The sequence below is a fragment of the Dipodomys ordii genome, unplaced genomic scaffold (assembly GCF_000151885.1).
Source record: "Dipodomys ordii isolate 6190 unplaced genomic scaffold, Dord_2.0 Scaffold10, whole genome shotgun sequence".
NCBI lineage: Eukaryota > Metazoa > Chordata > Mammalia > Rodentia > Heteromyidae > Dipodomys > Dipodomys ordii.
The window spans coordinates 12,729,523-12,744,343 of record NW_012267226.1 but is presented as its reverse complement, the minus strand read 5'-3'; the positions used below and the strand labels follow the sequence as shown (position 1 = coordinate 12,744,343).

The 14,821-nt window shown below is 36.7% G+C and overlaps 1 protein-coding gene across 1 annotated transcript in view; it reads right to left on the bottom strand.

Annotated features, from left to right (window-relative positions):
• Positions 1-14,821, bottom strand: part of Gria4 (glutamate receptor, ionotropic, AMPA 4) — a 269,646-nt gene that overhangs the window by 173,802 nt on the left and 81,023 nt on the right. The window contains exon 3 of the mRNA XM_013009473.1: positions 3,048-3,287. Coding sequence (XP_012864927.1) covers positions 3,048-3,287 — 240 coding nt within the window. The remainder of the gene's footprint in view (positions 1-3,047; positions 3,288-14,821) is intronic.

The following is a 14,821-nucleotide window of genomic DNA, read 5'->3' as shown; positions in this document are numbered from 1 at the left end:
GGGGTGGGGTAAGGGGGGTGGGGGGATGGATGAAAAGGTCTTGTTTTTGAAATTCCTTTTGATTTTATTATTCTGACCACACTTGGTCAAAACCTCATATAAGAAGTCCACAAATAAGGTGATCTTACTATATTATGGATGAATTAGAGTTTAGGGAATGCTTAGGTAGCTTACTAATAAGGGTTCTTCAGAAAAAAAAATCTTTTTCCTTCCCTTCTTCCCTCCCTTCCTCCCTCCTTCCCTTCCTTCCTTCCACCTACCCATCCATCCACCCTACTTTCAAACTATCCATCTGGAGGGATTTATTGCAAGAGTTTGATTCCTCTGATTATGGGGGTTGAAAAACTCCATAATGTAACCTGTACAAGCTAGAAACCCAGTGAGTGGTTTTCAGTACAGGTTTGAACGACTGAGAAGAAGAAAGACAATGGCAAAAATCTCAGTCTACATCGTAAGGCATGAGAATCAGAGGATGGATGACTTTAATCCTGGTGTTTGTTCTAAGAGCCAAAGAACCAGGAGGACAAATGGCCCAACTCAAGCACAGACAGCAAGTCCATCTTTCCTCTGCATCTTTTTCTCTTTGAATCTGAATGGACTGTGGTATTGACTAACTGTGCTGAGGGAAATCTTTAGTCAGTCCTTCAACTTAAAGGCTAGCCTCCTGGGATGCATCTTCACAGATACACCTAAAAATAATGGTTTACCAGCCATCTTGGCATCCCTTAGGCCAGTTAGAACACCTACAGAAACAAATGACTGTTATTAATCAGACATTCTTTAAAACAGTATCTCCCTTAGTGAGTTTTCTGATTTGATATTGTAAACAGGAGTTGCAAGTTTTGCAAACAAAGTTTTTTTGTTTTGTCAACTAAATCCTGAGTTAACTGATAATTTAAATGGACTATAACCAACCGATAGACCAAAAAGACAACGTAGAAAATTAGTCATTGTAACATCCACTTCTGTTAACAAATAAGTATTATAATTTCCAGTTTGCCTGAAATCATGTTGTCTATCCACCCATAACTCTAGGTTTCTAGGAAAGGAGAAGAAAGAGAAAAAAATGTAAAGAAATCTAGAAATATGAGAAAGAGATGGAAGACCAAAGAACTGGAGCTAAGAACCCAAAATGAAAACAGGATTTATTAAGACTTATTTACTAAGGGAAAAATTAGATGTTTCATTTGCTCCTTTTTTTTTTGTTCCTTAGATCTTGACATTTTGCAAAAGGATGAGAGAATTAAAAAAATAAAAGCATGCATGTAGTGAAACTCTGAAAGTAGAAATAATTACACCCCTCTGCTCCCCCACAAAAGTTCTCTGTCCCCTTCTGCCCCCTTTTACACCAGCTTTCTTCTTAGATAGAATCGTGTTTACATGATGTCACCCAAGATACTATTTCCTGTGCTCTGTAAACCTGTTATGCAATGAGGAGAATATATTCTTGTGAAATTGATGCTAACAAGAAATGAAACAAACCAAAGAAAACAACCAAGATGAGCCAAAGGAAAATTTTCTACTCTATTCTTTGCCAAACATTTTTCTCCTAGGAACAATTTATGTAACATTATAATGTATAGGATAGTGCATATGAGATATTTGGCAACCTCTGAAATAACACCATCAGCTCTACGAGCAATAGTACACATAAAACTTGGAGACTAAAAACATTAAAGAGACCAGGATTTAGTAAAATGGGGCAATTTTCAGCCATTGCAGATTCTATAGATGAGACTTTAAATTACTGTGCATTGTAACAGATTTGAGAACTACTAGCAGTGTTGATTAGGATTGAAAAGTGGTAGGATTCTTTCCCTTCATCTCTCTCTAGCTCATAAATTCACCTTGTTACTAAAGGTGTTAAGACTGACCTAAAACATGCCATAAACATTCAAGACTGGGTAACAGACACAAGCAAAAGGTATATTTGTTTAAAAGATCTAACTCATATAAGGAATAGCTACTGTTAATATATTTATAATAGTATCTTTTCCACTAAAAATATAACATTTTTTAAAATTAGATTTGAAGAAATGCTCAAGGTTTTAAGTTACTGGGAAAGGCAACTTCTTTTTCTGAATATTTAGGCTTAATTCTAAATTGAGAATATTGTCTTTAGATATTTTTTCATGGTAAGAAAATTGCCTTTCAGAGAAGTAACATTCTTCCAGGTGACTTTTGCCTTTTGCATCTCTGTTAACTATTTGATCCAAAAAAAAAACCCAAAAACAAAAACCATCGCACCATTATTCAAAAACAAATTACATGAGTAGTCATTAGAGTCCGAAATTTTTTGATACCTATTGTTGAGCACATTTGTTTAACTCATTCATTTCACATTGATTTTGCATCGCTGTCAGGGATCATTATGTGAGACATAAAGAGGAAAAATAAAATATAATTGTGCAGAAGCACTTTCACTGTAGGGGAAAGAAAAGATATGCAGACAATGCAAATTGCAAATTACTATCAAAAGGTTTATACATCCGCAACGTATGATTCTCCAAGTTCTCTTTATTGATCAGGAAGGAAAAATAAGCTTACCTAAAGGAGGGGATTGTGGGATTCATATATAGCTAGCCAATCAGTGGCGCACTAGTGGGTATCTGAATTGAGGGATCTCAAACCTCAACTGTGGGATCTGATGCTATTTCTAGGTAAACAGCATCATAATCAAATTGTATCTGGAAAATAGGCCAGATAATGTTTTATCTATGTAAAAACCTCCACATAGACTGGTCACCAAGGATACGACTTATATGATAGGGGAAAAAAAATCACCTTGGTTTGTTTGCCTTATCCTCATAATTATATTCAGCACAGTTAGAGTATGGTTTACTTATAAGTAACTTTATGAATTAGGGGTGTTTCTAAATTAGATTTTCCTCCACAGTCAAACTAAAAATATTGATGATACCCATTAAGTAATCATTTTAACCGTTAAAAAAATCAAGAGCAATTGGCAAAGTCAAACAAGTGATGCAAAGCCGTTTCCCAACAGAGGGCAGGTGTTTCTGTGATGTAGATAAGGAAAGAGGACTTACCCCTGTCTGTGTCGTACAGGAAGACGAAACAGTTCCATTCGTAATGGTCCAGCAGACTCAGGAGGGCCCCTCGTAAGGAAGGCCTCAGCTGCAGCACGAACTGGCTCTCCCCCTCGGTGGGAAAACTCGGTGTGATGAGGGAGATGTGTAAGGCGCTGCAGAACGAGGTCAGGGTATGCACTGACCTCTTATCATAGAGTCCAAAGATTGCAAAGACTCCTCTGGAATACTGGGAACAAACTGAAAGAGAGAAAAGCAAGCATTAACTATCGGCACATTCAGGAATTAATATTCATTAATTACATGATAGCTAGGGATTACACCCAAAGTGTTGTACATGCTGGACAAATACTCTATCTGAAAGTTATATCTTTATCCCTCTAAGTTAATAAAAAAAAAAAGTTAATACACCTATCTCCCATACTGGGAATGGAATTCAGAGCCTTCTAGGTAAGCCCTCTACCACTCAGATCTCATTTACATTGTCTATGAATATGTATTAACCTGTGAGGACATGTAAGACAATTATAAACAGATGTCAACAGATGTTTGAATACATTACTATCATTTAAATGATTCTATTGCTAATTAAGAGGGTAAACTTATTGGAGGACAAAGTACTATAGTTGAGGTGCTCAGATACTGATTTGAACAAATACCGTTATTTTTGATAGATATTGTAGTAGAGTTTATAAAGAACTCTATTGTGAGAGCACAACATGGAAGTCTAATTCTTTGCTTCCCCAGGAAGTAGAAAGTTTGTGAATTGAATGACCACTCTGAAACTGTGGTCTGACAGTGTGACTGACAGAAGTTTTCTGGCAAGATGTAAGTAACATTTTAATTTACCCTTTGGGCACCTTTAGTTGTTATGTAATTCAACTCCTATAACTTAAATGGATCAGTAAATCATGCTGTGAGATCTGATGTTAACTTCTTAAATATGCTACCAAGGCTTTGGATGTGTTTATATAAGTATGCTTCAGTTAGGCTTAAATCCGGAGTTACTCAGCAATCTCTTATTTTTCATATTTTCGTGTTCTCTTAATTTTCATGTAATTTGTGGACTATTATTAACCTTTATTTGGTAATCTGATTCAGTTAGTATTTTTTCAGGTTCTTGCATACGCTAAGCAGCAGCTGTCCTCTCAATGAGTTCTACCCACCAGCACTTTATTCAAATAATTTTCATTTTGTACTACTGAAAAAATAAAGTCCAAGAACTTTAGAATTCAAAGTCACACTTTCAGTGTGGTGCTGAAAGTACACACAAACTTTAGCTCTTGTTCAGAAAAAGGTATGCAGTGTACAATTTTCGTATGCTCGTTTCCAAACAGTATTTTTCCACCCTAGGAACTTCAGGAGATCTCCAGAAGGGTTTGAGTAGCTTTCGTTGGGTCCCATTAGAGATGGCTTTGGGTGGTCAGTGCTGGGGCTTTCTCCTATCTTCCTCCTTCTCAACAACAACAATACTATCCTTTATCTGTTTGTGAATGCCATACACAAAATGTTCTGACAGAAAAATCTCAGCTATGAAACAAAGTTCACAACCAGTTAATATGCTGTGCAAAGACCCCCCTGCCGTTCATAGTTGATCTTCAATATAAACATGCTGACTTCCCATTGTTCTGGTCCTCACTGCACTATTGGCCTTATTCCAGTTTTTTCTAGAGAACCTCAACAGATTTAAATTCTCTGCTATTTCATCATCTTTTATCTTCGTTCATTTGCATCATTATAAATAATCTAATTTTTGCTTTTTTCATAGATACCTGCCATTCTACTCTTATTTCTTTGTAATTATTTGGAAACTATGTAAGTCTCAGACCAAATAACATTGCCTTAGGAAGTATCCTGTTACATTTTATTTTTCTCTTCCAAAATTCCAGTTGTAATATTCTCCTTTGAAGCATTTTATTCCCTGCTTAGTGTTTTTTTCAGTCTTGATAGGTAAGGGCTATTGGGAGTTCTGAATATGAAAATAGGTTGTCAGTCAAATGTTTGATGCTAGCAACTTCCTGTAATATCTTGAACAATTTTTTATTTGGTCCAATAAACCCAAACTTTATTGTAGAATTATTTACATGTTTATTATTATAATGTAGTATTGGAAGCATGCAAATAAAAATTTTGCTTTTCTATCTTTTATACCATCTATTATTGCTTAGCATACAATTATTCAAACAATGGATTTTATTAAACTGTATCAGTGCACACATAAATTAAGAGAGCAAACTCAGCTGAGTATAAATGTGTTCAGTATATATAAAAGAAAACAAACTGAATTTCAATGTTCTCATCTAAAATTATGAAATAAGAATTAAGGTACTGAGTAGGTATGATGATATTAGCTTGACAAATACTTTGGGATACAGACACTAAAATCAGGAAAAGGCTTTCAGTGAAATAATCCACTCATAGCTTTCAGTACATATTCTATGTTCTGCCTAACTAGTATTGTTTGATTGTGTATTACATAAATAAGTACATAATATATAGTAATAGTCCATTCATCTTTAAACTGATAATATCCATTCATTGTATATCTTCTCATACAATAATCACTGAGACTCATTCAAGCTGCCACATTGGAGATGTTAAATTTAGTGAAATTATGGTATAATTTGTGATTTGAAGTATTGTGTCACACACAAATCATATGAGGTGTTTCTCAAGTTGTGGGTGATAATCCCAGAGATGGCTTGAACTTGATCGCTGCAGTGTGGTCAGAAAGAACTCAGTCTATTCTTCTTCTTAGTCCCCTTCTCCTTTACCTTCAACGCTACTTTTTTCTTTTTCTTTTTTCTTTAATTGTGAAAATACTGTAGAGAGGGGTTACAAATACATGGGCAAGATAATGATTACATTTCTTATCAAGCATTGCAGCCTCCTCCTTTGTTTCCCCTTCCCATCCTCCCCCCTCCCCGCCCCCCAATTCTCCCCGTCGCCCCCCCCCGCCCCCGCACTAAAAGCTGTAAAGTTCGTTTTCGACATAACTTGTACGTCTCATTGTTGCAATGGGTCCACCTGTATCCCTAGTTAAACGATTTGTTTTTCCCCTTCCCCTCTCCAAATTATACCGACATCAAATACAGTGAAAGCAGGGGTTATACCATGGGGGAGGGACATACAAAGCAACAAAGAAATCATCTTATAAATGTGTTAGAAACAATCGCATGAAAAAAAAATTTGAATACGTATCTTAGGGTTCATTTTCCTAACATCACTTATCTGACCTTTTCTGCTTGACTCAGACATATACTAGATATTGCAAATAAGGGAAACCAGGGGACCTATGTTTCTTTGGGCCTGGCTTACTTCACTTAATATAAATTTTTCCAAGCCTTTCCATTTCCTAACAAATGGGGCAATGTCATACTTTCTGATGGAGGCATAGAATTCCATTGTGTATATATACCACATTTTCTTGATCCATTCATCTACTGAGGGGCATCTGGGTTGGTTCCATATCTTAGCTATGGTAAATAATGTTGCAATAAACATAGTTGTGCTGGTAGCTTTAGTATGGTCTTGTTTGTAAACATTTGGGTAAATGCCCAAAAGTGGGATTGCTGGGTCATAGGGCAGCTCTTCTTTTGAGGAACCTCCATACTGCTTTCCAAAGTGGTTGAACAAGTTTACACTCCCACCAACAATGAAGTAAGGTTCCCTTCTGTCCACATCCCCTCCAACATCTGTTGTTATTAGAGTTCTTGATTTTAGCCTTTCTAACTGGAACGCTACTTCTCTTAAATGATTCCTCTCACTTCCTTTCATCTCAATGCCTTTATTTTGTAAAGCCAAGGACTCGCATGCTTCCTACGACTCCACTACTTTTTCATAGTCTCTTTTATTGAAGAAATTTTTCTTCACATTTTTTTTCAACTCCTATACTTCCTTCCTCGACACCTAAGCCACTCTTGCCAACTTGGTTCCAGTTATATCCTCAACCTCAGGTTTTCACTTCTGTCTTGCTGGAATCCTCTATGGTGTCTGTCACCTTTGCTTCCTTGCCTTGTGTTCTGCACACCTGAAGAATGGTCTTCCTCTGATCTCTGGAAATATCTGAAGTCTGCTTCATTGTAGTTTGTGTGCATTAAAATTCTCTTTTCTCTACTTACTCCTTTCCTCTAAATATGTTCATAAGTGCACTCATCTGGTTCTATGACTTTTGCTATCTATGTACTCATGATATCCTAAGTAACATTTCAAAACTATCCCTTGAACTACGTGTGTAATATCTATACCACTTACGTGCCACAGGGCACTTTCCAAAGCTATTGCTACAATCCTTCCTCACACAATATTTCAGAACTTCACCACAGAAAGAAATAACAAGTATTTTCTTCATACAGATGTTCCTGTTTTACAAAGGACTTTTAGGTGTATTACTACATGCCATCAACACTATGATTCAGATTTTATAAGAAAGAGAAAATTTTTATTAATTACTCCAAGAAAAGATAGGTTATCAAATTTTATCTACCATTTCAAGCTATACCTTTTGAAACTGCTATTTTCTTTCTGTTTTAGTCCACTAGCTTCGACTGCAAGAAAAATTTTGAAAATGTGTTTCTGCTATTAAAAAAGCTTAATTATTTCCTTTTTAAAATTCACTGTATCCATAGCAACAGACACATAATGGAGCCTGCAGGTGGAAAATATTTCTTGATGGTGGAATCAATAAACCCAGAGGGCTGAGTTGACTCAGAATTAACCGTGAAACATATAACATGAGATCACTTGAGAAATACAAAAAGAGCAGAAAAGACAAGAGAAACCCTTTTAACTGTTTCATAGTCTCCCATTTGTATATTGTTCATAGGGTAGCTTTATCTAAGAATTACCATTTTCTGGCCTAAGATAATGGTAGTTATAATTTTTAATGGTACATAGGCAGAAGGTTCAGGAGAAGAGGAGATTGCTTTAGTTTTGGGGGTAAGGTGAGCACTTCTCAATGAGTTCCTACTCCCACTACACCACTGCTGATGTTCATTTAATTATGGAGCCTTGGAATTATTTAAACCTGGATAAGTGAAATATGACCTTTCAATGTGAATACAGTGGTTACTTGGTTTATGGAATATTATAGAAAGTCAATAAAAGTTATATTTGTAATTTTCCTTCTTCTATAGGGAAGAAATATATTGAAAAATATATTAGAATATATTGAAGGAATATATTGAAAAAAATCTACGGATCTGACATTAGCACACATTCATTTATTAACAAATGCTTATTTGAAAAGGGAAATGGCAACCCCTAGCTAGCAAGTCCTCTTCACGATTATTCCCTTTGGTCAACTTTTGGTTTCTGTCACTATGTTAAGCATTTTGCATAATCAATACAATATTCCCATAGAGAAGAGGTTTGGAGTCAAGCAGACCAAAATATGAACTGATCCTTCCAGATATGAAAATAATTGGAGAGAGAAGAAATTTATGCTTGTATTTACCACAGAAGAAGCTGAGGGGAGGAAATACAATTGGCCTATGGCAGATGGTTGACAAACAGTGATTAAAGGCTTAGAAATCAACAAGTAGGATATGCCTGCAGACCAATGAGGCCATCAGGTGGTAAATGAGAGCAGAAGTGACAGGTAGAGATGAAGAGAAAACATCTGGTAAACAGTTAGGCAGGATTTAATAGACTGTTGGATGAGGATAATAAGGAAGATCAGGATAAAGGAAAGAATGTGGCTTACCTTTGGTGATCATGCAGAATATACATGGATAGAGGCTATCTATCACTTTGGCTGATAGAGAATAGATTTCATAATCAACATGTTAAGTTTGAGGTGTCAAGTGTTTCGTAGGTGACTGTACGCAAGAGTTAGAGGGTAGAAGCAGAAGGAATAGGTGAAATGTTTACAGCTTTGGAAGGCAGTAGTTGGGAAAGTCTATAAGATTCAGGAAGAATATTCACTGAGTCTCTTCTCAGATTATAGAATTGCTAGAAACCAGGAAGTGGCCAAAGGGAATAATTGTGAAAAGCTGGTAGCTAGGGCTTGCCACCTTCTGGACTTGGGGCTTGAACTTGGGGCCTGGGTGCTGTCTGTGAGCTCCTTTGCTCCAGGATAACACACTACCTCTTGAGTCATACCTTTATTCCTGGCTTTTTTTGGTGATTAATTGGAGAAATGGGTCTCAAAGACTTTCCTGCCCTGAACCATGATCCTCAGCTCTCAGCCTCTCAAGGAACTAGGAATACCAGCTGTAAGCCACTTTTCCCTTTGAAACATTTTCTTTTTTTTTGGCATTGTCAACAGTGTACTTCCATAATTGTGTGTGTGTATGTATGTGTGTGTGTGTGTGTGTGTGTGTGTGTGCCTTTTTGTGCTCAAGGTTAAGGCTCTACCACTTGAGTCATAGCACCAATTCTGGCTTTTTCTAAGTAGTTTATTGGAGATAAGAGTCTCACAGACTTTCATTCCCTGGATTGGCAATCAACTGTGATCCTCAGATCTCAGTCTCCTGAGTAACTGGGATAACAGGCATCAGCCACCAGTGCCTGGCTCTTGGGTGTCTTCTTATCTGACAATGTATCTTCCATTTCCTTTGCTTCTATCTTCCTGTCTAATGAAACTTTGGATATAAAAATATCACTCCATCTACTTTAAATAGTTGTGTCTGTGTTTATGCCTTCAGATATCACCCATGTTCCAAAATTTCCATGGTTAATAACTTGTCTTTTTCTTTTCTGTGAGCTTCAGACTCAAATTTCAATGACTTAAAGTGTCTTTCTGGTTAGCTATTGAGCCATACCAGAACTCTTCACCCTCCTGTCTACCTTCCATTATTCATTATTTTACCCTATTCCAATAAGAAGCATGGCCTTCGGCCAAAATAGCCTTAATTCTTATCTTTCTTTTCTCCACATAGACAAGTTATGAGAAAAACCTCAAACAGTTTACACCCCAAACAGCTAAATCCATTCAAAATGCTCTAAACCCATTCAGTCCTCTAGGGCCAATGCAGCCATTTTCTTGCTCAATCAGTTACAGTGGTCTCCAAACTGTACTTCTATACAGTTTTCACCATCCTCAATTATGCTTCACTGAGCAGAGAACAGAAGATTCCATTTCATCTCTACTTAAGACACTTGCTGCTGGGTTTTCACTGTATTGGAGAAGCAGAGGGGGGGGGGGGACATGGAGTGGCGAGCATGCTCTCTTCTTCCCTGTGATTTAAACTCATTTTCTCACTTTCCAGCTTTTGCTCTAGCTGCTGCGCCTTGCTTAGACTTGTCATGGTTTCCTCAGTAAAACTGTGAGTCTGCTAAGATGTCCTGATTGTTTTGTTCTTTTTGAAGCCCCCACTGCTGTTTGAAATTTTTATTTGCTTTACTTGATTCACTATCTCTAAGGTTATTAGTTCATTTTCTATAAGAAGAGGGAACTTGACTGCCTTGTGTATTGAAATAACTGTAGGCCCTAAAGTTGGCATATGAAAAAGACTGACTTCATTTTTGTTGAATGAATGAAATCATAGTTTCTGGTGAAAGATACAAAGGAAAAAAGAGAGATCTATGATGGATTCAAAGCCACCAAAATCCTTGCCACGACTGGCAATTGAAAGTTTCCTTTGAGTTTTGGGCCAGTTATCCTACAAGATCCAATCATGCTTACACTCACCAGTAGTTAAGTCATTAAAGCTCAGGGTCTGAAAACTGGCAGCTAGTATGACATAGAAATGTAATGATTCCTTGTGAGCAAACCAATTATAATCATTAATTATGTATTGCTTTGCAACTTAAGTTCAGCTAATGAAATTATTTTCTTCACAGTTGACAAAAACATGGCCCTAAATTTCTTTTTTATTTTTTGGAGGGGGGAGGTCAGGGTGTACAACCATTTTCACACGTGTAAAAGTATTTGCTGGCTGGAACAATGCAAAGGTCGGTGCATCTGTAGAACTGATTCAAGAGATGATAATCAAATACATTCATTCCAGGTCTCACCTTTAATAGCTTCTCACCGCTGTCTCTGCTCCTGGACTGTCAGTATTTTTGTTTTTCACTCTATATTTTCCTAATTTCTACCTGTTCATTTTCAGAATCCTACTATTTATCTTTCCTTTAAAATAAATCTTGTCGCCCTCCTTGAGTTTAAAACTAATTTACCTTAAAACACTTTCTCAGCTCTAGTGAACACTCTACCAAGTCAGGCTATATTGGTTCCAACTTCCCTGATTATTTGATGCTCAAACGACAAGTTCCTCATGTTCAGATTTGAGAAAGGCTCAATCAGATGCTGGATCAGGCATGCTGGGCCCAGAATTCATTAATTTATGCCCTTCAGCATTATCATAGGTTATTAATATGTAAATGCTAATTTTCTTAGAGTTCTAAGTGGTGGTTAGCTACAGTACATAAAGTTACTGAAGCTAATCATCATCAATGACAAATTGAAATGCAAATTACACACAAATATATTTCACTTTAATTATATCACAATTAAGTATTTCCAGTTTCTCAGATGTCTTCTCAGAAGCTGTCTCTGGACAGGGCTGACACCAGCACAAGGAGCCGTGAGCCGGAGGGGCATCGCACAGTCCTGCTCTTCCCTCCTCTTCCGTTTCATGACACTGCAGCTAGGAAGCGCATTTCAATTTGAAATTAAACTAATTGAGAGCTCAGTAAAAATATACAGGCTTGTTTGCACATTTCCTTCCGAAGTCAGGCCATCATAATGGCAACACATGGCTCATTTTGCTTCTACAGCCGATAAAGGAATAAACAGAAGGCTATTTGCAATCCTCAGCATGGGGAGCAAGGCTCCATTCAGTATAAAGATGGCTTCCTTGCCAGCAATTGGGAAGCTGGAAAAAAAATCACATCGTGCCTTTATATTGCTAATATATAACCATAACGCCTCCAATAAGGGAGCCAAAGGAAGGAAGGCGGGAAGGAGGGAGGGAGAAAGGAGGGAAGTAGTAAGGAAGGGATAATCCCATTTCTAAAAGACACCTAAATCAAAACACTCATGTTGACTTAGTTACTTGTCAACATCCAATCATGGAGAAACGAAGTACTGCAGTACCACAGAGAAAAGAAGGCACCCAATAATTTACTGCTTAGCATTCAAGTGTTTGGAATAGATTTTACCTTTGAGTAGGTCCTTAATGGAAACATTTGATTCATCAACCATATTTTATACTCTTATTACTGAGCTGCATACTTGAAGGAAGATTCTCTTTATGTTAGACAAACACTTTTTCACTGGTCAATGTAATATGCTGAATATTTTGTTCATTGGCAAAGACACAGCTGTCTTCCTCAAGAGCAATGAAATTGTGTTTTGGAAGTGGATGATATCAGTTAGAAAAGGAATGGAATAATATTTGGGCAGATTTTCCAGTGTATTTTAGAGACAACTATTCCCATGAATGTTATACTTCCCAAATAACTGAAGTAAGTGTCATCACTTATTTTGAATGTGGATAGTGGATATTTTTTTGGAGTGCTTGTTAACCCATCTGTTTAATGGTACAAGTCTATGACAATAAGGACCATGACTGCTAAGTCATTCTTTTCTTCCCCAGCATTCAGCATAAAGTGTGGCACATAGAGAGTCGCCTATCAAAATGTGTTGAAGAGTTATTGAAAGCGTAGAGGCAATGAAGAAGCCAGAAGTGAAAAGAGTTGAGTTCCATGAAGACATGAGGAGGATTCATTAATCTAGAGAGTGATTCTGTGTCATTGTAAAGCTGAGCTATGTTATCAGGGTTAATTTCTGTACAGCTTGTTTGCCATTTACAGCTTATACACTTTCAGTGGAACTGTCCACTCTGTGTGTCATCAAAACATGCTACAGCCATCGTTTCCAGCTGGGGAAGAAAAGAAGTAACACTTACTCCGTATCTACTGTGTACTATGCTCTGTAGCACTCATTTTATCTCATGATCTTATACTTAAGGACATTTTGTTGTTGTTGTTGTTGGTCATGGGGCTTGAACCCTGGGCCTAGGCGCTGTCCCTCAGCTCTTTAGCTCAAGGCTAGTGCTCTACCACTTGAGCCACAGTGCCACTTCTTTAAGAGTATTTTTTAAGGTAAGTATTAATTCTCTTTGATTCTTCTTTTTTTTTTTTGATAAAACCTACAATTGATGGATGTTTGTACATCTGAGTGATGAGAGAGCAGTTTTTAACCCAGTTCTGCTTCCAGAATTCATGCTCATTCCACTCCACCACTTGAAAAGAAAATCACGGGCTAAGTACTCATTCTAGCCTGCTCTGCTGAAGGGATTTTGGCCATTATACCTTTATTGCTACTGGAAGAGGCACTATAGGAATACGTGCACTGCCCAGAAACAGAAGTAGGTCTTAAGGGGTTAGGGAAAATCAGTCTCTTGTTAAGAGGCCACTTCTTAAAGCAAACGGAGTTTTAGCTGTCAATTTAAAAAGGGTTAAACATATATAACTCAGCCCAGTAAGAGTGCAGGATCCAATGTTTCAAGATATACATACACACACACACACACACACACACACACATTTGCAATCATGCCTTGCTATGTCTTCCTTTGTGAAGTCTTAGAAGAGACTTTATGGCTAAGCATGGCGACATGGAAGTTATCAAGCATTTGCATGGGTTGGTGACTTTACACATACAAAACAATTTCTTCCCCTGCTAGAATTTCATATCAGAGCAGCAGTCAGATATTACCAAAGAGCCTAACAAGGCTGGTTTAATTGTGTGTTTTGACATATTATTTTATCTGTTTTCAAATTCCATGAATAATTTTCAAGCAATTGGGGCATATACCAAGAAAGAAACACAAAACAAAAATAATGAGATTGCTAGTTATTACGTCTGTCAAAGTTACATCTTTAAGACAACAGCCTTTTGAATTCAAAGCATTTCTAAAGTTTTTATACTCAAATCAATTCTGACTTATAAAGTCTTACTTATCTCTAATTAGAATATTATAGAATAGAATGACGTCTAATAAAAGGGCTATTTTATTCCCTGTGGTGCTAAGCCATGATTTTGTATTCAAAGAATACTATTACTGATTTTCTCTGCATCTACATGTGGTTTTGTATGTGAAGGAAACAAAAAAAATTTGGACTATAGAAAATGATAACACAATCTGCCTATAAACACAACTCAAACTGTCTTAAAATTGAAGTATATACATACTTGCTTTAATACTAAAATGTAATGTTATATATTGCTTATGTATTTCTTAGAATAGTCCCCTTTGAACAAAAATTTAGATTTTCAAAAAGTTTGAGATCTATATACACCTATTTATTTTGTACCTGTAATATGGAGAAGAATTTAATCACTCTAGTTAAAGTAAATTGTACAATACAAAGAATGATTATGTATACAAGGCAATTTTTCTTGGATCTGAAGGAGAAGAGCCTGGCATGTGTATTGTATCAAATAGAATACAGGAAGAATCTAACATTTTTCTTAATGATTTCTGTATCCAGCATGCTATATAAGAAGATACTATCTTTCAGAATTTTCATAATAATTAAGAACCATAGTTCTGTACAAATAATGCACATCCCAAGTATTTCTAGCATACCTAATCATTCCTTTGTGAGACATAAGATCAATAAGTGGACTGTTTTTACCATTTGGTTCTTCCACTACCAGACATCAATCTTCTCTATAAGAAGTACATAGGGCCATTTCCTCTTAACTCAGGAACAAGACAAGGATGCCCACTCTCTCCACTTCTCTTCAGTCTAGTATTAGAATGCCTAGCTACAGCAATAAGACAAGATGGAGACATAAAGGGGATCCAAATAGGGAAAGA